Here is a 22,578-nt window from a genome sequence, read left to right on the forward strand (position 1 = left end):
AAGAAGATAAACCTTTGGCATAAATCTGTATAGTAATTTATGTCTTTCTGCTTTTGTCATTTTTAATGTCTTAAGAAAATACTTAGTGCTAGTGTTTATGTACAGTATCTCATTATGTTTCTTATTTACCTTCTCCTTTAACCCACAAACTTATTTCCCAAGGTAATGAAGCAATAGAAAATGTTACTAAAATATCAACTTGTTTCATAAGATTGTTCTCAGATTACCACAGTGGATGTTTTTAGTCTAACAGAAGATGGAAGCCATTTTGCTGAACCAGAGCGGTTTCGCAGAGCGTGTAACAAGAGCACAGCTTGCAACACATTTTAACCAAAATAAATACTTCATTGCTCATTAGAAAAAATCATTGCTTTTTAAAACTGCTAAATATTGAACTAGTTTACACTTATACCACCACATCCCATCAAGACTCTACAGGGACTGATCTGGGAGTGTTTGCACAGACTGCCCAGAGAAGGTTGTCCATAGTGCAATTGGCTAAAAACTCATGAATATGAACTGTTGTTAAAGGTGTAGATCCTTATTCAGCACTAATCAACTTCACTATCTCCCGCTGGGTAGATGGTTGAAGATGAGATCTGAACTTTCAATGGAAACAGAGACATTGAAGTCATATATGTGAGAAATGGTTACTCACTTTTTATAATTTTAGAGAGGTTTATTAAATCTTATCAAAAATACAACAGAAGTTAGAATAGAGAAAATGTTGCAGTGCTGGGAGCAAAGGATTTTCCCCACCATGTGCTCACCCACAAAGTGGAGGTTTTGCCTTTTAACCCTTTAACCCCTCCCAAAATTCTGTCCAGTGGTGAAGATCAAATCCTGCTTGGAGGTCAGCTGTTGCCACAGTGACAAGCCAACCATCCCAAACATCCCAACCCAGCTGTCCCTTGATAACAATGCAAAGAGGTAAAACATAACTGTAAATCTATAAAACTTTTCTTAACCTATATACATGATATTTGTCTGTTAATTGTGAGAGTCAATCATCACATTGCTCATCTATCACATGTATTTAAAAAGTTTCTTCTTTGTCAGTTGCTTGCTTTCAAAGGTCGTATTTTTCCCTCTTAAATAAACTACTGCTCTTTGATCTTGAAAAATTCTCTGTAACTTAACTGCTTGTGAAATAAGCTGGAATGCAGTCATACAATCCAAATGATTGAAATGAAAGCAGAATCAGGCCTGTAGCTTCATTCTCATGTTGTATTTGAATATTTTATTTCTTCCCACTCTCTCTTTAAGCACCACACACTAGCCTTTTTCCATACAAATATACTGTTCCCTCTAACATCAGTAAAAATTGTGCATGTGACCTATGGAAGTTAACTATGTAATTTCAACTGGCAGTAATGGTATTTGCACAGTAGAGCTGTATTCACAAATGGGAAAATAGTTCTTTTGTTAGCTAGTTAATTCAGTTAGAAAACACCTAATCCAAATCACCACAGGAGGCACATACAGTAAATACTATCTACTCTGTGACTCTGCATTTCAGTAAAAGCTTCTCAACTTAAAGTCATTCTTCCATTAAATACAATCTGTCTCAATTTCACAGCATTAATGTAAACTGCATTTGAAGGAAATAAGTTAGTGTTTTGCTAAAACAGGGCTAAGAGATTTCTATGTAAAAAGATAATGATGTGCTGAAAGATTGTGCTGAATGATTTTGCTCAAACATGTAGACATAAGATACATAGTCAGATGGCCACAGAGAAAAGGAAAGCTGTAAAAAAAGTGTGAGAAGGAAAGAAAATTCTGTGATGTAAGTAAGGGAATGCAAACTATGCAGGACTAGTTTATTCAGAGAAATTGCAAAATAGAACTGGAATCAATGAGGGTGGGTGTATTTTTTGGGCAAATCACCATAAACCTGTAAAATTTCATCATCACTTGTTAACAAAATGTCTTGGCAGCCAACAGCAGAGGAGAAACAACTTATCAATGCCTACCACCTCTTTCAAATAATAAGCTGTTGAAGATATCTTGACTGTCTTGAGTTGAACCACACTACCTCAAGCCAAAGTCAGCCAATTCATTTAAGTGTTTGAGCTCTCTAAATCCTCCTGCAGCTAAAACCAGGAAGGTATATTTGCAGTCACAGCCTGAAGGGCAGGGCTGTAAATGCTCCTAAATCCCCTAAGAAGCTAACTACGAGCTAAGTACCAGCTAAAAGGCTAAGTACTATCACTGTACAGCAACCCATATCCTTTAAATTTCTGGAAAACTTGAAATTTTGGTAAGTGAAGTCAGAAATTTAGTGTATTTAGGATCATGTCTTCATAAAAGAAAGAAAAGGAATGAATAAGCTCATAAGATGAATATTATAAATTCCACAATAAAAAACAGATAATGAAGCCAGTAAATAAAACTTTGATGTTAAATATGAAGACAGTAAAGACACAGGGAATGAATGACACATTTCAGTTTCTGAGTTATTCTTGCAACAATTCAGTTGTTGTCAGTTTGAGGTATCTGATATGATTGTGCCAGCACGGAATTTTCAATATTTTTTTCTGTTGACTAATAAATATTTTGCCAGTGCCTTTTGATTTTTCAAATTGTGCTTGCACTAAAGAAAGAGACCAATTAATATGTTTACTTACTGCTCTGATAGCTGGAAGCAGATGATAGTCCTGAGAGTTCCTTTTCACTGGGCATGAAAGACAGAAGAAATGTCCAGTCCTATCTAATATAATGAAGGGAAGGAGAAAGCCAGAAAAGAATAAGAGGAGGGGAGGGGAAAGGGGAAAATTAAAGGGAGTGGAGAGATGAATGAAAATTTCTACAGTTGCTTTAATGCCAGGTGATTACTGACATTTATAAATTACCTCATCTATGAAAACTATGTATGTTTTAGAAAAAGCTGATTACATATTTATGGGTTCTTTTGAAACATGGAGATCCCCAACTTATTAATAATTCCCCTGATCCTTGACAGCAAATTCACAGAGATTTGTGGTGCTATATAATACTTGAGGATGTGGTCCTCTATCACCAAATCCTAACAGCCATGCATTAAAGCCTAGATGAGCATATTCAGAGGTAATCAAGTTGAAGGTGACGTCTTTAATTGCATTCTTGAAATGCAATAGTTTGATTTTCCTATATCCCTTGTTCCTTATCTGAATCACAGGAAACAAATCTCCTGTTACACAATGAACAGGAACCATTAGAAAGAACTAAATGGATTCTCTGGGAAAAAAATATAATGTGTTGCATGTGAAAGGTAGACTCTCATCAGTTTTGCTTCCACAGTCATAACCCATGTAGGTAGTCACAAACTGATAATAGTACTTTCAAGTGGACATAATATCAAAGACCACATTATTTGGGAAAAAAGAGTCCCAGAAGCTCTATTTCATTTAAGTGATGATTGATAAAAAGCAGTTCATTTGAAACCTGTTTTTATTGGCTATGTCCTGCTATTTCTTTCAATGCCACTTTCATCTGAAAAAATATTTTCTCAAAAATAGCCTTTGGATGTCTTGTAATATTAAACATGTCCACATCACCAAATGGAATGGTTTTGATGAGCATTTTAGGGTTGTTGTGTGTAGACATCCACATAATAGGTAAACAGTTTCAAAGAAATCTTATGGGGTCCAAGTCCAGTAAATCCTTAATTTTTGTAAGGATAACTGGTTCTGTCTCTAAAAAACATCACGGGCTGGATGTCCAGTGTGTGTGTATAGCTAACTATTCTGATTTCTTTGGAAGAGTCCTGTCAGAGTTGAATGTAGTGCAACTGTTGTGCCTGTGGGGTGTGACAACTCCTGGAATCAAAACATTTCAAGGCAAAGGTTTGTTTCTGCAGAAAATTTGTAGAGCAATTGTCTGAATATTTTTCTACTTTTCAAATAAGAAATCAGTGAGAATTAAGTACAGAAATACAATATGGGCCTAAGCCAAAGATGAAAAAAATCTGGTGCCTATAGTGACATTTAAATGATATGGAGGCACATAAATTTAAGCATTTTACTAATTTACAATGGATTTGGCTGTGATCACCCAAAATGAGAACCCTCAAGCCAGTATGTTTTCAAATGTCGCCATAAACTGTGCATACCTATTGCATATCTGAAATCTTAAAGTCACCGTGAAGTACCATTCCATCCTTTCTATACTTTAACCGCTTAATTATTAGAAGTTAAACTGTATATTTATTTAGTGATCCCTGCAAAAGTCATAAACAATATTCAGAAAAGAGACAAGTTCTTAGACCTGACAGATGTAACGATGGGCTGTCAGAGCATAGTTGCACTTGAGCACTTCTTCTTTAGCATTATGAGTCTTGTGCTCTTCATGGCATAATGGTCCCGCTTTAGCCATTATGGAGAATCGAGGAATAGAAAACACGCTTGACCCATCCTAGCCAATATTTCTGTGAACTAAAGTCTTATTTTGAAGAGGATTTGTTGGCCTGTAATCCCACAGACCGAGGAGGGAATAGAAACCCTATTTTTTAGTCTCTCATGTGATGGTGTTCCAAAGAAAATTAAACCCAGATAAATCAGTTTGCTGTAACTGAGTAAGTGTCAGCTAATTCTTGAGGAAATATCGAACAGAGTGAGACACACCTGAACTGCTTACTGTGTTTGTGCCCATGAATCATGTTCCTTAATCTGTTTTTTGTATGAGAAATTCAGGTATTTATCTTTGTTCCAAACTTCTTTCTACCGATATAATCTTTGGCATCTTTGAGATTTTTGTCCCAAAAGACTTAAAAATGTTCCTATACTTCTTTATTTGTATAAGAGATTCAATCTGGGGACATAACGAATAGCTTTTATACTGTAGAGGAGTATCTTGTAGGAATAAGACAGTGAACCTTTTGTAGCTTGACAAATACAATCTATAGGAAGGCAAGGTGAATGTTCTGTGGCCAGTGTTATGTATACAGTTTAGTTTGGCACTGTTAGTTCTCTGTGCAATTGGCAATATTTGGCTGAAAAGTACTTCTATTTTTTTGGCTACTTTAACAGTAGTTAGGATTTCAACAATTATCTCTAAAATCATTAATCATGTAACAGCTACTGCCATGGCCTATTGGGAAGTATTAGTGAAATGACAGTATTAATGCCATTAATGCAGAATTGTTCTACTGCCCAGGGTAAAGGAAATAGTAAACCACAGTAGTAAAATTGTACCCACGACTTGTAAACCTAAAGGAATATGCTTGTAAAAGAGGTGAACTGAAAGGGCTAATTCTGGGAATTTATTTGAGTGACTCACACTGTTTCCTTGCTAAGAAAAGCAAACAAAGACAAAAAAAAAAAATTCTACCTTTTATAAATGCAGCAAAACAGAGTTAAGAGCTGCTCCTCTGTATCTCCCATGGCACTAAGGTATATAATGAACCATCTATGAGATATCTTAAAATCAGAAATACCTTCAAGTTAGCAATATTTTTCTGTTTTCCCAGAGTATAAAAGTAAAGAGCTGAATTATGCCAAATCATACAGAATGTCATTATTTTTAGCTCTGATTCAACAGAAGATTTACAGAGGGATTAGTGGTCACCAAAGAAGTATTTGCATCTGTTGTTTATGTTATGACATCTGAGATCAAAGTTAGGCTTTAAACTTTAACTTTCTGTTTTGAAAGTGGATAATGAAACTGGAAATAAAGCTGAAGATGTGAGGGGGGAAAGGCAATGAACTATTAAAAACACTGCAGAGAGTTTTGAAACGAAGGGGATATGTGGGATGAAGCCCAGAGATTGGATCCACCAGCCTTCTGAACACTCTGCTCCTCATTCCCCAGATGAAGTACACATTGTGTGTGCGCTTGTGAATCATCCCAGAGATTGTGGAAACACTCCATGTTTAAACTGAGGCTGGATTGGCCTCAGGCTTTGCTGAATGTCCAGCCTTTGCAGCACCGTGTCCAGTGTGCTTAATTCTGTGTAGCCATGGTGATAAAGCACTTCTGTGGCTGAACCTAACAAAGTTAGTACTGAGTTGCAGTGGCAGAAATAAATCCAGTGAAAACCCAGCAGTGGAAACTAAGCTGCAACGAGGATTCTTTCCGAGGAGATGATAAGATTTTATAAGTAAATATAAACTTTGAGTAGCTGATTTTAAGTAAGTTGAGGGTCTCTGAAGAGATAATTGATGTGTTTTCTTAAAGTCAAAGAAAGAACTACTAACTACCTGGGAAAAGAGCGGATTTCCAACAGGCAGAAAACCAGGACAAAACCTCAACTTGAGGTTGAGGTGACCTCACGGTCATTAATGAGATCATGATCAGGCCTTTCATGCAGATAGCTAAGAATGAAAAAGAAGAGAGACTCCTATGGTTTTACTGCACAACTTAGAAAATTATTAATGGTCAGGACATCCCATCATAATTGGTTCACTTGTAAAATACCACACAGATCAGTGCAGTCAAAGGCATTTCCATTTATCAGATTTTGGAGATTTTGGTGAAATAATTAACTGACTTCAGTTCCTATGGCCTGATCCTGTACTGAGATCTCTGTGAGAGCAGACCATGTAATAACAAATTCTTGCAATTTCAACCATTTGCAATTTCAACCATTATAAAAATGTACCAGTGCAGTCATATAGACACTTGATAATATTGGTCCATACATGTTTGCAAACTGAGAAGTCCTTCCTCTTCTCCAAAGAACAGAAGCCATAAATTATATCAATTTATCTCTGTCTGAAGTTGCCTGGCTATCGTTTAAGTGTTGGGTTTATGCATAGACTGACATTGTCATCTTGACATTATTTATAGCCCTTCTTGGCTGCAGTTAAGTGAGTGGAAATTGAACAGAGACAAAATGCCATTAACTGTGAAACCCAAACTTACCAGAAATATTTTATTTCTCTCAGGACTCATTTACATATAACTGTTGGTAATACTTGGAAAGAGTGTAAATAAGGCAAAAAAGGTCTAAGGAGAAGGTTGACTTTAAGTTGGCATTGTCTTATAAAAATATTTCTAGTCACTGTGTGGATTTAGATTATTATGGAATGTTCTGTTCTCTTAACTGAACATCACATTAGATTTGTCTGGATAAAAGTATTTGAGTGATTATTTATTTATGTTGGAAAAACTGTATGAATTTAAATTTAATTTAATGAGCTAACTAACTTGTCCTTTAATGGTACTAAAGTTTCATTAAATCGGAGAAGCAAATGCACTTTTAAATAAAATTAGGAGGATAGTAAAAATATTTATTTTAATCTGATTTTGGAAGTTAGCATTAAAAAAGTATAGCTGTCATGTTATATCATCAGTTCTGAGATTCTGTCACAAGTTCTTCCTTTTCAAGTGAAATGGCCTATTTCTAGCAGAAAGGCTGGCCTGCAGTTTGAAATTCAATGTATTTATCTCACACAATTTTCTGAGTAGAAACCATACTGTTTTATTTTTAAATAAAAAAATTCAGAATAATTTTAAATCATTCAAGAGACAATAAAACATCTTTTTGTGTTTATCTTATTTTGCATAAAACTGTTCTGGAAAGTTATTTATAGCAATTAAAATTTACTCAAGTTTTTATTAAATTATCATAATTAAATAATAAATCCTTCCAGTGCCGAAGGTGCTCTACAAGGGAGCTAGAGAGGGGCTCTTCATCAGAAACTGTACTGATGGAACAAGGAATGGCTTTAAATTGGAAAAGGGGATGGATTAGATTGGATATTAGGAAGAAATTCTTTATTGTGAGGGTGGTGAAGCACTGGGACAGGTTTCCCAGAGAAGCTGCGCATGCCCCATCTAAGTGTTCAAGGCCAAGGATGGATGGAGCTCTGAGCAACCTGGCCTACTGGGAGGTGTCCCTGCCCATGGCAGCAGGAGTGAAACTAGATGGTCTTTAAAGTCCCTTCAAACCCAACAAATTCTATGTTTCTATGATTTGTTATTAAGCAATCCTTTTGCTAAGTTACCAAAGGGCAACTATTCACAGCATCCCAGGATTTATAAATTGAATAAAACTATTGTGGTAATCTATTTCCTTCCTTGAAAGCTCAGGATTATTTCCTAAAGTATATCCCTCCAACTACTTAGTCTTCCATAACTAATTATATACTGTATGTTCCATTTTTAGCATTCAGCTCACTCTTTTCAATAAAAGCTTTGCAGTTCATGCACAAGTAGAATAGACTTTAAGCATAAAAGAAATAAAATTAAATACCAATCTGATTAACTTTTCAGGTCTCAGAAAGCCAGCTTATATTAAAAATCCTTCTTACCACACTGGCTTTGTGAGCCATGTGCTAAAAGATGGGGATTATGAAGATCCATTGCAGCAAAGGCTTCAAACATTCTTCAGCTGGTTCGGCTGATGTACAGCGCAGTGTGTGCCAAGACTCTCTGCCATTCTTAAACATGTCAATGAGACATATCCACCACTAGAGCTGTTATTCATGTTTGTCACTGGTCATTTCAGTCTTTTACACGTCACTAAGAATTTGTCTGAAGCATATTGATAATGAAATGGCAAATGAGGCTGGCATCATGCTTTAAGCAGACATGGAAGAGCTCTGTCCACATTTATGACAATATTTTTTTATTAACCAATATGAAACAGCACTGAAGTAAAAAACAACTGATAGAAAACTTATTTTTTTCAGCAATTGTGTGACATATAGCTGCAGCTTTCTGATTTGGATAATTCACATGGTGCTACCTCCAGAAATGGGGTGTTAATACATAATTTTCAAAAAGAAATTAGAGCTGCCTTATCAATGAAAATTACTGGGACAGCCCATGTTTTAGGTTATTATTTTACAGGTGTATCAGAGACTTCTTGACAGACAAGTTAACAGCCTTGTGGAAAGCTCACAGAAGACAGGAAGCTGTAAGTTCAAACATCACTTGTTTTTAGCCACTTCTTGTATTTCAATGTGCTTTACAGTTAGGTGCTAAACAGGGACTCACACTCTTAATTTTAGCAGTGGATGAGTTATCAGTGTGAGCCTCTTTTTACCTGATAAATTCATGGACCAATCTGTGGAACACAATCTTTTCTGGCAGGATGGAAACAGAAGCTACTTCTTAGATATTGCAGAGTTAACTGCCACATACATGATGATACTGTCACCACCAGGAAAGTGGGGAATGGATTAAAGCCTTGTTTTGAGCTGTCTCAGGAACAGTCAGTTCCAACCACCAGTAATCCTGAGTCTACATCCCTTCTGCATAACATAAATAGAAGCAGGATTATGAATGCATCATATTCACATATAAGCAAGTCAGTCCCTGATCTGCACTGAGTGTCTGGGAGTTCATACAAGACTAAAAAGTTAGTCTACTTTTCTCTTATGTTTTTTAAATATTGAAAAATATATCTTTTGTGAATTTTGGCAGTCCAGTTAGAGAGATTTCTTTCTGCAAAAATCTGCTTCCACTCACCAAGGCAGGTTGTTCACCAGTGAAAAGCTGTGCAACCATCTTGTGTAAAGGGGGACCTTGCAGTAACAAAGACTAACACAGGTGTTAACAAGAGTGTGAAGGAAAGGAAATAGAATCACATTTTCTAAACACTCAGCTGCATGTTTGGATAAGGGATTTTTCATCTATAGCAGAGTTTTGAGATTTTTTTTATCTATTTCTTTTTGGCAAGTAGAAGTCCTACCTGGAAAAGTCATTCAGATCACTCAAGCTGTTGCAGAGTTCCAGCTGAGCCTCTACTCACAATTGCCACAGGTTTGGGGATGACAATGATGAAGATGCTTTTATGCCATGACCTTCTCTCATGTGCAACAGTGGACTGCAGGTCTGCTTGAATATCTCCTTTTTTGGGATGCCATGAAAGCAGAGCTCTTGCTCCTTCCCAGCTGTGAAAGATCTGCTCTTGAATGGCAAAGAGTCAAAAAGATAAGCTTCAAACAAACCCCCAACACCTGACCTTTCAGGAAGTTCAGTTCTCAACTGGAACTCTGCAGCTCATTTTACATCACCCTTTCTGAATTCTTCCTTCTAAGGAAAACATCTTTGTGGTGGCCTCGCAGTCCACTTGCAAAGAAAGAAATGAAGTCCTGTTTTCTTCTATTTGTCTTTACACTGACAAAAAGAGCAGTGACACTATTTCCACTGTTATCACACAGAAATCCATTAAACGTTCTACATGTTGTGAAGAAATTTACACCTCCCTTTCCCTTTTCCTGCTGGGAATTTGTGGTAACATGGTAATTTATTTCAAGTGGAACAGAAGCATTTCTGTTTTAGTTTTCTTTTCATGTCTAGAAGTTAGAAGTTTAGTCCAAATGTAATAATGGTTAAATAAATCCCTATGTCCACACTTGCACTAATGTCAGCAGTATACTTTTCACAAGAAAATAATCTTGAATATCATGTTAATAGGATTACAGTAAGGAAAAGCTCCAATCTTTGGTTTTAGAGCAAATTAGAATTGTAGCCAGAAAAATAAAAAATAAAATAAAAACATTTCTATGGCTTTGGGAAGACATTTTTACCTGTTCTGGAGCTGAAAGTCAAAAAGGAAAGCCTCAGGAATGAAATCCTGGCCAGATTGTGGGTACCTTCCACAAAACCTCCTTGACTTTAATGTGTCAGAATTGCATACTTCCAGCGCCGTCCCCTTCCCCTCAAAAAGGCTTACTGTGCCATCCTAAAAAAATCTGTGTCCTAAGCCCATATTATTTGACCTAATGGAAATTGAAAACACAATGTCACCTGAGTGCAATTAATTGGATGCAGACAAGACAGGGATGTGTTGGGGAATCAGGAGTTTCCTGCCCTGTTGCTCCCAGGTCTCTTGTATGGCTCAGTTGGCTTTGGCACTCTTGCCCCCCCCATCAGATCAAACCCTCAGGCATGATACAGAGTTATCCTGTTTCTATCAGCATCAATACCAGGCATGGAAAACCTCTGTCCTTAAAAAGAGAATTCCTGTTTCAGAACATTAATTTTTCAATGTTTTTATGGCCTATATTTAGATTTTCTGTGCTCTGGGCACAGGAGTTTGCAGGTGACATTGGGGTTCAGTAACCAATACACTTTCCATGGGTCCTCCAGGAGCAGCAGATATGACCTTGCCAGAGTCATAGTTACAGCATTTCTTTACTACCAGACAGGATTTTTTCTCTCCTTCCAGTACTGAAGGATTTGCTGTGCTGTAAAGCTTTGACTACAGGGCACAAACTTTATTGCCAGCTATTGGGCAGAATGTATAGCTGTTAACATGATTGCAATCTACAGCTCACTGAAACAGCTGCCAAACTTTCCTTGGGATTCATGAACACTTTGTTCTCTACTAATATACTACAAAGTGTGATAGATATGAGCATTATTGATGTCAATTCTTCTTTAGATCAAACAGCTGTAGTCATGGGAAATGTTATCCTAATTCCTATATGTTCTGCACATGTGGTTAAACTAATGACTTGAAAGTCTGCTTTTATATACAGCAACTACAAAGTCAGTAGAACAGATATTTTTCCTTACCCATGAGGGAGAAGAACAGTACCACATGGCTATCATTATAAAAATGAGATTGAAGTAGAATCCTGACTTGGAATACTTGAAAGTTTAAGAATATCTATATTTGATTTTGAGCCCTGGTCATCTCTGGTTTTGAAGAATTACAGCATATTTGAAAGGCCTAGGATATTTTCCTTTTATTTAATAGTCCTATTATTCTGATATGTTGGTTTATTCAATGTATTTTTTATGACACTGTAAATGCTTCTGAGTTATTACTAAACCACCCTTCTGACTGTGGTTTTACTTGGCAAGAAACAATTATTCTTATTGTTATGCATGACCTACTTGGGATTTATTGTGAAATTAAAAGTATTGTAGATGGAAGAACAAGAGAGCAAAACCAGTGATGAATGCTAAGAATCCATGTAAGATCTGAAAGAAATTCAGACTTGTAATAACTGGTGTGTCTCATCTATAACTCATGGCTCTGTGTTTTCACTACATTAATCATGCCAGAAGAGTTGTCACTTCATATTTGTGAGCTGTGAAGGTCCGTCAGGGCCAGGTCCTGTACGTGTTCCTGGACTGCAAATCGGAAATGACTGTGATCGTTATCACTTTGGGCACAAGGACACCGCCCAAAGTGAAATTTGCAAACAAAAGTAGCAACTTAATCAGTGACCGAGTGAGCCTGCCAGCTACCCTGCCACTTCACTGGGAATGCGGGAGCAGCGTGGGTGCCAGGACTCCTGGATCACCAGAAATATATTCATATTTAGATTGTCCAAAGGACACATCAAAGACATGTGAACAGCTTCTTGCTACTGAAAAATAATTACAACCATTCCTCTTCACTATTAGTGTAATGATTTGAATTTGTATTGAACTGGCATGAGTCTTAAACACTTAATGTCTAATTGTGGCCATTAAGTATAATATTTGCAAATATATGTTTGGTGGCTTCTGTCTTTCCTTGTAAAACCAAATTTCTGCATCCAAACTGCCCATTTTTTTGTCTACCAATCCATTTCTAATATATGTTACTGTTCTATAATTTGTTATGTCTGTACTGCATGAGTGCTCATGGACAGATTTAGTAGTTCATCTATGAATAAATTTGTCCTATCTTTGTTGAGAGCAACAATAGAAACTCTACATCAGCCATAAAAAGAGAATGAAAATGAGTTACCAGACATGTAATTGAAGGCTGAAAGCTTCCCCACTTCAGCTTATGATTTCATGACTTACAAAAGAATGCATCACAATAGCATTGTCTTCCAGGAAAAGCTGTGATTATGATAAACCAAAGTAGGAGGGAATATACTTGCCAGGTCCTAGGAAAAAAAAAAAAAAGGGGGGGGGCAAAACCACTTCTCCTAAAGTAAGGTTTTAGGACAGAGACTCTTTCATCATTCCTTTTCATTTGTCTTCTCTTTGCAGTGACTTAAGTGCAGGAATATCTCCAAAAGATTTTTATTTTCAGATTTTCCCTAAATTTAAATATTTGAAATGGCTTTTAATCTTCAGAGCTACATTAAAAAAGAGATTTTTTCAATCCAGTTATCTTGTTATTACTGCAGAGCTTGTGCTCAGTGCTAAGCATAGAACAGCCCAATTCTGCTCCTCATTATTGCAATTCCAGTATGGTTATTCCTTTAGCACTTGATGGAAAGAAAAATGCTTATTTCCACTACATGAACTCTCTAGAGAAACCCACAGTTCTACATTTTTCATGTAGAGATTGTGGCATTCAAGAAGTAAACTCAGGGCAAGGATTTGATCCCTGTAATCATACCTTGAATCTCACTCCAGCAACTGGGGATGAAGGAGATTGTATTAGCACATGTTTACAAAAATAAAATGTGATTGCTGTCTTTCAAAATCTCAAGCGGAATATAATGAAAAGAGGGACCAGAATTGTCTTTATATGCTTTGGCTGCTCTCATATTTCCTATAAAAAAAGGTCTTATCTTTCTATATGATTAATAAAGCCATAAATGGATTTATATCTCAAACTATATAATTTCAGATTATCCAGGGCACTTTTATCTTATTAAGTTTCCTAGTCATTTCTACAGGCTAATTCTAATACATGATATTTCATTTTATTGTTTAGTGACTTTTAGTTATTTCCAACCCTAGTTGTAGAACAGTTTTCATAATCAATTTGGTGGAATTAACTCATCCTTATTTTAAGTATACATACCTGTATGTGCATATGTAAATGTATGCACATATATACTGAATATGTGATAGTTTAACTCTGAGATTTTTATGCATTTTTCTGATTTTAATAGTTATTGGAAGGAAGTATTTGGCAAGATTTTATTTATGTATTTTAATACACTCTTTGTCATGTATGAAGGCGATTTTTGTAGGCTGCACATATTTTGGCAGGACCATCTTCCTGGTATGCAGTTACACATTCATTATAATGCTGAGAATTATAGGTATGTCTGGGGGCACTTAGAGATTAATGCGTCTATATATAGAATTTCAAGAATGGGAAGAAAAGGTGTTGGAGTTTTTACTAGCAGTTAACTTTTTTTATAGTGCTGTGGGAAATTGAAGCTCTTAGTTTACTACTACAGATATTTATAGAAATTTCATTTATTTATATTTCTTATATGAATTTTTAAAATTATGAAGTGATTCCAGTGAAATGTATCAATTTTTTAATGTCTGTATCAAAACTAAGGTAAACATTGCCACTTATCCAGAACACCTATCATTAAAGTGCTTGTGCCCAGATTATTGCAATACAAGTTGAGAACCATAAATATAGCCAAAATTTATAGGACACAAATGAACATTGCTGCCTACAGAGATTAAACTCCATATTTTAAGAGATATTACATACATGCTCATGTAAATCTATGCACATAAATACTGTGTGTGAGAATATGTAAGCTCTTGTCTAGATATTAATCCCTTATTGACTGAAAAAGTTCAGCAGCTTTCAGGCTTCAACCTCCCTGGGCTCTGTAGGGGAATGGATTTCACAACACATAGAGGTTTTGCTCTTTGCTATATTAGGTCCCAATGGACAATGACATCTTTCTTCAATATTGACTAAAATCACGTTGTGGGGGCCAAATGCTGAATGCAAGACACATAGCAAAACAAAATAAGATTTGCCATTTTTAGGCAAGGAAAGGAGAAGAAAAGGACAGTGTTCTTGATTAAAATATTATTATTCTTTGTAGTCTAGATGGGATTTTTATAAACGTTTTTTGCTAAATCAGATATGTTGAGTTGAAGAATCTCATTTGCTTACAAGTACATTGTCCACACAGCTTCTCTAGCTTGTCAGAGGTTTTATCGAGTCAGAGGTCGGTAGCAGGATCCTCTGCTGTCAAGCATGAATCCTGAAACATGAGCCATTTTGTCCATGCAGATTTGTTCTGTTTCTATTTCTCCATGCGTTTGGAAGTACAGTTAGCTGCATAAACACTGATTGTGGACACAGAGTGTTCCTGCACTTTATCAGTTTTTTTGAACAAAGCAAAACCCTACCATGGTTCAGTCCTTACCAGGTGCCAATGAGACATCATAGGACAGGGAGTGCACAGTAAGATTTACATTTCCTGTAACAGACAAACTTGAGGAAGCTTTCATCGCTCCCTATCACCTAGGAAAAGATCTGAGGTAGGTTTCAGTTCTCCTCACCAGTGGGTGATTTGTGATAGAAGCACACACACAGAGGATGTGGACATGTAGCCTGTAGATCATGAGTTCTGGTTTGTGCTATAAGATTGATGGGAAGCCTAGAGTGGATGCTTTGTCGATTTCTCTGGGATGAAGGTAAAAATAAGTATTTGTCTGGAAGAGTGAGGAAGTTGGTTTTTGGACCAGGGGATACCCTTTAATTCCTGTAGGCCCAAGTGTACTGAAATTGCAGCATCTTCAGTGATTTCAGCGTATGAAACTTGTGGTTTATGCCATCTAAACTTCCAATTTAAGCTTTCAAAAAGGATTAAAAATGGAGACTTGGTTGGCATTTGGTGAAATGTACTGCATCTTTAGTTGACTTTGAGACTTATATCAGGTTAATGAAAGGCAGAATGGTAATCTGCAACCTCCACAGGAAAGAGAGAAAAATGATCATAAAAAAGAATTTGTGATCTTTTCATCAGGAAGATCCCAAGACAGAACTGAAGAGCTGAAGGTAGAGCACATGACAATGAAAAAAGAGATTCAGAGATTCAGCTTCTGTGAGATATATATCTATACAGATACATAAAATACAAAAAACCAAAAAAGATCATTGTTGAAAGACTAGAGCATAAAATCATTGAGTCTTAATTTCACAACCTTTCTTGGAAAAGTGTGCCCATATGTCATAGTGGTAAGTGTCAGAAACCAAGCAGAATTAAAAACAGATTAAGTAGTACAATATTAAATCATTATACTATCTCCTATAACACATATAGATTCCAAATTATATTACAGCCTCCCAGGTTCATTGAAAGTTTAGATTTAAGTTAAATCTAAACTGGCAGAGAATACAGCAAGCAGAACTATTTATGCAGCTTAAGATTACATTTTTCAAGAACCATATTCAATGCAGTAAGGAGATATTTCAGTGGAAGTAATTTTGATTATGTCATATGTGTGTAAGCTAGGAATGAGCCAAAAAGTGTTTAAATATTCTTCTTCCCAGAAGTTGTTCCAAAATTAGTGTTTCTGAAAATTAGACCTCACCAAAAGTATATTTTATGAAGAAAATTAATTAGTTCCACATTTTAATAGAAAATGATTTTTTAAAAAAATCCCCACAGATGTTAATGTTTTTAGGGTGATATGACAGATGTTGCATTTTTCACAACTATGTCTTCCCTTTCCCAGTGTATGTTGAGGATGGTTCAGATTTTCAGCCAACTGTAAAATCAAATGAATTCCATTTATAAAATTAAGTGGCCTAGAAAATCATCAAGAAAGAAAAATATCATCTGCACAGTTACAAAATTTATAAATGTTAACATTCAGCAAGATAATTCTTTGGACCAGAGTAATTACTAGTCAGTAATTGTTATGATTAAATGTTATCAGAAGCTTCCTTGTGGGACCCATTTAATCATGTTTGATGTGATTCTCAGTTATGTTGCTTACTGACTTTATTAAGACTTAAGGTAAAAAAATTAGTTGTATTAACTAATATTCATACTAAAGCAATTGAAATTTATTCCTAAATGTTTTGCATTCTTTTGTAGAAGAGGTAATCAATGGCATTTCAAGTGACAAATTTCCTTCATAATAATTTTTGGGTTTTAGGCCTAGAAATGGCTAAGCTTTTAGAATGACAAAACTTAAAAAAAAAAAGGAAACATTTCTTGCCACATAATGTGGAACTGAAATTCATATTTGAACATTACTCTATTGGGTAAACCTAGCTAGGGATGTCCTTAAATATCTTGAAACAAAGAACTATGTGTTGCCCATATCTTGTATTTCTATTGATAATTTATTAATTAAAAAATACTTCCCTTTCCAGTTTCCTAAGATTTTAGTGGGATGCCACACAGCATATTGTTCCACCATCATTATCAATTACTCTCTCTTACATTTTATGTACTTCACTGAATTGTACAAAGATGCCAAGACACCATTGACATAAGATTGGATATCTGCAAATTGATTTTTTAGAGATTGCAGCTTCGAAAACAGCATAATAAAAGTAACTTGAGTTTAGGAAATTTCTGCCAGTTTATAATTGCAGAGGTAGTTCATGAAATAATTTCTCAGGTGGTTCTGCAGAGTGCCACCCTATGGAGGAATATTCATACATTCAGAAATTTCTTCAATGAATGTCCCAATTTGATTACTTTGGTCAATTCAGAACAATTCCTCTTATTTATATCATTATGTGTGGCTTGCTTTTCTTGGTTTGGTTTTTTGTTTGTTTGGTTGGGTTTTTTGAATTTTTGTCATTTAAATTCATAACTCCTCTGTTTTCTTGACTTCCTTCAAAAATCTCATTAGGAGATGGGTCTTCCAAACTTTTTCTCAGTTCAATGGAGATTTTACTATAGAGTTTATTCCAAATATTGAGCCTGCAACTTTAGGTCTGAAGCACAGTAATAGAAAGACCTTGATTAACGAAATCAAGATAACTAGAAAGAACTATACAATTACATAATTTATCTGATCTGTACCTGAAATATTCTCCATAGCAATGGAGTTTTCACAGTTTGCTCACAGAAGAATCCCTACCAATATTTTTTTTACCTGTACTGTTAGAAGACTTTTCATCAAATGTGTAAAAATTAACCTTTGTTTCTCTGTCAGGAACAGAATTTGGGAAACCACACTACTATGATTGAGGGTTGAGATACAAAAAATATCTGAGCAAGAAGTCAAAATGAGGAGCTGCAATATTACAGAAACTTATGAAAATTCAAAAACAAGTACAGAATAATTATGCAAGTATCATGCTAATATTTACTTTTATTAACATGCAACTGAAAAACTAACAGGCTTATTTTCTTGTTGCTTTAAGGCTAGAAATCTGGGTACATTGAATTTAAAAAAAAAGGAAATGTTTTTACAGCCAGATTTTCTTATAAGTGTTTGTTTGACTACATATGGATTTGGTGGATTAATTTTCTGCTTCCTCTTAGAATTGAAACCCAAAAATACATTTCATAAGCAATGTATTTCATAACCAGTATATTTCATAACCAATGATTTTGTGAAAGCCCCATATACCACATATCCCAAGATGCCTTTCTATGAGGCAATTTTTGCAGCAGTCACTTAAAGGTTTCACTTCAGCTTGCAAGGTTGTTTTCATAATTTTATTGAAGTTATCCATATGATCCTGTATCATCTTACTGTAGGTAATCAAGTAAGGTTGTTTCAAAAGTAGTACAGATTAGAGTTTTAGCATTTGTACATTATTCATTTCCTTTATGTGCCATCCATGTTCATTTTCCTTGATTCCCAGTAATCATATACCAACAGAAATTTTGCAAGGATTGTTGTTCTCTACTCATTGGATTTGTAATACATGAAGGTTGAATCATTGTAAATTAACCATTTTATCAATTTTCCCTCAATTACAAATAACCTATAGAATATATTTTTAAATAAATACAATATTGGCTTTTTCAATGCATGAATAAAATAACTTTTCTCAGTGATAAAGTTTTTCCTAACCCCTTTCTACTTCTTCAAATCTCAAAGAAATTCTAAGGAATTCTATAGATTTCTATTTCTTCCAGCTTATTCGACTAAGGCTGTTTGTGTATTAATAAATCATAATTCTCATAAAATGTAATTTTTCTATCTCACTCCCTGAGGCATTTTGTCACTGTGGGGAGGTATGACACTCTCTGATAGAAAAATAAAGAAAGAATTAAACTTCCATTGGTTGGGTCGTGGTGTAGCATTATACTTATACTTATTCCTGTTTGCAAAGCAAGACAACACAAAACCACTCTTACAAAATAACACTGGACATTGTTCTTCTGTATTTCCAAATGATGTGCACTCTATGGTAGGAGGACAGTCTATGGTTACTTTAGCTTGTAGTCTTGTTGCAAGGCACTGTATGAAAATGTCTTCTGGGAATCATACCAATTATTAAAATATAGCTCTTACCTGGGACCAGCATTATTTGATCAAAGTAAAAGAAAAAACTCTTATTTTATTTGTAAGCCATCTGCCACAAACACTTATCGTTACATAGACCCTAAGTTACCATTTTAATAGTTCTATAGTGTTTTGGTGGTTTCTATGAAGTTTATTCAAAAGATATTGTCCAGAAAAGGCTACATACTCTTACTATATAATCCTCTGGAATGTTTATTAACCAATAACACTGAATCTTCTGACAGTTTTATTTCTGAGAATGTTACAACATTCTTATGCATCCCACCAGTAATTCAGCATTACCCATAACTCCTGTGCAATGTAATGAGTCTTACTGAAAGCAGATGCAGCCAAATTAATAACAAGGACATCAATTTACTGTGGAAACCCATATAGTTGGAGATGTGGGATGAGGGGAAAAGAATGCAGAATATAATTCTGTTTCACTTTTGAAAAAAAAAGTAGCTGAAATAAGTAGATACAGTAATTTAAGGACTTGTTTAATTCAGAGTGTCTGGAGGAGTTGAATTTAACTTAGTTATAGGATGAAGGAATTCTAGAAAATTACTTAAACCCCTAAATGTTCTTTAATTTGCTTCTGTGAATAGGTTTCCATGTGTCAAATCTTTGGTGAGGCCACCCTGCAAGGATCCTTTTATCACCTAGTAAATAGATGCTATTGCTCTTAACTAACCACAAAGAAAGCTCAGTTCATGTGCTTAATACAAGGCCTCCAGAGAAGGCAAGGCTTCAGATGAAATTCCATGCTTGGTCATAATGAACCTGGTAAATTGTTAGCTTCCTGCAATAAAAATAATAGGTGAAATCTTGGCCTATGGAAGCCAGTGGGAATTTTGGCATTGATTTTAGCAGGGCCAGTATTGCAACCAATAAATCTGCAGAGCAAACTAAAAGAAGTAGGCAAAGGGAGGAAGGAAGGGGAATTAATATAACAAAACCCCTATATTATTTCAGTTTTTGTTTTTCCCCCCTTTGCCTGAGTGAATAGCTCTTGATACTCCAGAGATGTGCTCACAGAAACTATTGTGGTGGTATTCTGAACAACAAATATTTACAAAAGAATTTAATGAGTAATTCTGAAACAGGAAAGTCAGCTTTGTTGTTATAAGGAGTCAGTCTTAGATTAAATTTAAGGCTGTTTTATGGGTGAGTAATGGAGGGCAATTGCCAAAGACTGAATACCATGGGGACAGTGTTAGACTGGATTAATTAAAAGTATGAGTTATACAATATGCCTCCATCTGTGGTTGTGTTTTTGCTACACAAATCTGCTGTAACTCCACACAGATGCAGTCACAATCACAATCCTCTCTGTAATGTGACTGAAGTAACAGGCAAAGAAATTTACTTAAAAATATTCATTTCTTTTTACATTTATTTCCCTATCTGTGGGCATTTTATTTATATGTGAAAATATCTAATTTCTGATTTCTGATGTGTAATAAATTCTTTTACCATTTTTGCAGCAGTTTTCAGCGGCATCCATTGCACATATGCACCACATTCCTCATGTACAGAAAGGCAGTTTCAGAAAGCTCCAGGCCAGCAAATACACTCTACAGCTACAATACAGACATGCTATACTCCTGTCTGCAAACAAAATACATTGGATGTAAGGAAATGTGTGTGTTGGTAACCTGTCATGAGCAGTACCATGACTGGAGAACTCCATGTTTCATTAGGAAGCGAAATTCATCAGAGGAATTGAACTTCTTGTTCAGATGTTCCAGAATCAGTCTCCATATTCTGGACCTGAATATGGAAAAGGACAATCACCCAGTTTATGGGGCTCATTCACAAGGACTATTTGAAATCAAGAGATAGTTTGGGGGAAAAATCAAAAGATCCATAAGACATCCACTTTAGTTTTGACCATGATAGTTATTGTTTCTTCATACTGGGATAAACAAACAAATAAAACATCAACAACTGTCTTATGCAGAAAATATTTTACACTGTGGCAGTGTCCTATTTCTGTAATAATGTTCATAAAACTAGTAGGTGCACATAAATGATCAAACTTGTAATAAATATATTGTGAGCTCAACTGAAGTGAGTCATTAGAATATCTAACAGTAATGGCCCCTAGGCACAGATATACCTACAGAAAAATTGAAAGCAGCCATTCTTAGTAATGACACTCTATATCTGACCACCACTCCTTTTTGCAGTATTTAAATCAATTCTATCTGGTTCTTACTATTTAGTTGTGCAACTTACCTGTCACAGTGACTAACCACTAACTAAGGACTAAATCTTCACTGGGTTTAAACCAGCTGGACTTCAACTGGTTATTTCAGTGGAAGGTATTGAAAACTCTGTTCTGGGCTGGACATCAAGACAGAACAATGCTTCTATAAGTAAGGAAAAAAATCTCATCATACTGTAGACTAGTCCTGGATTTATGGCCTGCTGTGGCAGGGCAAGGACATTGTCAGCTAGAAGGGAATGATTTTGCTTACACAAACTAAAACAAACTGCAACAAAAAGCACCCCTCTCTGGGATACTTAATTTATTTAGAGGATTCTTGTGCAGATTCTGTCCAAGAATTTGTCAAGTAAAACCAAATATCAAGACCAAAAAAGCAAAGGAACAAACCAGCTTTCTATGCTTTTTGGCCAACAAGTTTTCTTTTATTGGCATGACAGTGTCACCATTCCTTTACAAATTTTTGATCTCAATTAAATTAAGCTGTGTTTACTGCTAAGTTTCTAAAATACCATTTGGGGAATTAAACTGAATTAAAAAAATCATATTCCTGAATGACAGACATAAATGAGGGGATGTAGGATACGATAGGATCCTTTCCATGGAAGACTCATATGTAAGTTATGATGTACAAGTAGGGTTTTATGTTTTTTCCTCTGGTGTGCTTTGCTCTTTTAGGGTTTCATTTTGAAGCTGCTATCTCCATGACAAATGTTCACTGCAACCTTGACACAGACCATGACACTTGGAAAAATCTTGAGACTCCAGCTGAAAGGGGAAAGATAGTCACATCCCTACCCCAATAGTCATATGGTCAACTGAGACTTGAGATCCCCCCTGAAAATATTAAAATTTCTGCTTTTGACAAGAATGCCAGCTATGTACCCTTTATGACACTAGAATGCCTAAACAGGAAAAAATACTACAGCTACAACTTTTTTCTGTTTTACAGCTTGAGAACTACATTGTGGAAAACATGAAATCAGAGATGGTGCAGCTGCAGCAGAATGCTGTGCAGAACCACACTGCTACCATGCTCGAGATAGGGACCAGCCTCCTCAGCCAGACAGCAGAGCAGACAAGAAAACTCACAGATGTTGAAACCCTGGTATGTTCCCAGCATGGTTTTCAAAAAGCTGTTAATTGCAGAGAACATTTCCCAAACCCTTTCCTTTCTAATCCACTACCACACAAAACATTTCAACACGGGGTCCAGGAAACACACTTTGTTTCTTGGTAAGAACAGTACTGATGATTGACCCTTGTTATGTGTCTTTCTTTTGGTTTCAATTGGTTAGTATATTCAGCTCTGTGTGTGCAACAAAGGT

At 35.6% G+C, this 22,578-nt stretch overlaps 1 protein-coding gene across 1 annotated transcript in view; it reads left to right on the forward strand.

Annotated features, from left to right (window-relative positions):
• ANGPT1 (angiopoietin 1) overlaps positions 1-22,578 on the forward strand; it is a 150,406-nt gene that overhangs the window by 45,785 nt on the left and 82,043 nt on the right. The window contains exon 2 of the mRNA XM_058027383.1: positions 22,203-22,358. Coding sequence (XP_057883366.1) covers positions 22,203-22,358 — 156 coding nt within the window. The remainder of the gene's footprint in view (positions 1-22,202; positions 22,359-22,578) is intronic.

The sequence above is a fragment of the Melospiza georgiana genome, chromosome 1 (genome assembly GCF_028018845.1).
Source record: "Melospiza georgiana isolate bMelGeo1 chromosome 1, bMelGeo1.pri, whole genome shotgun sequence".
NCBI lineage: Eukaryota > Metazoa > Chordata > Aves > Passeriformes > Passerellidae > Melospiza > Melospiza georgiana.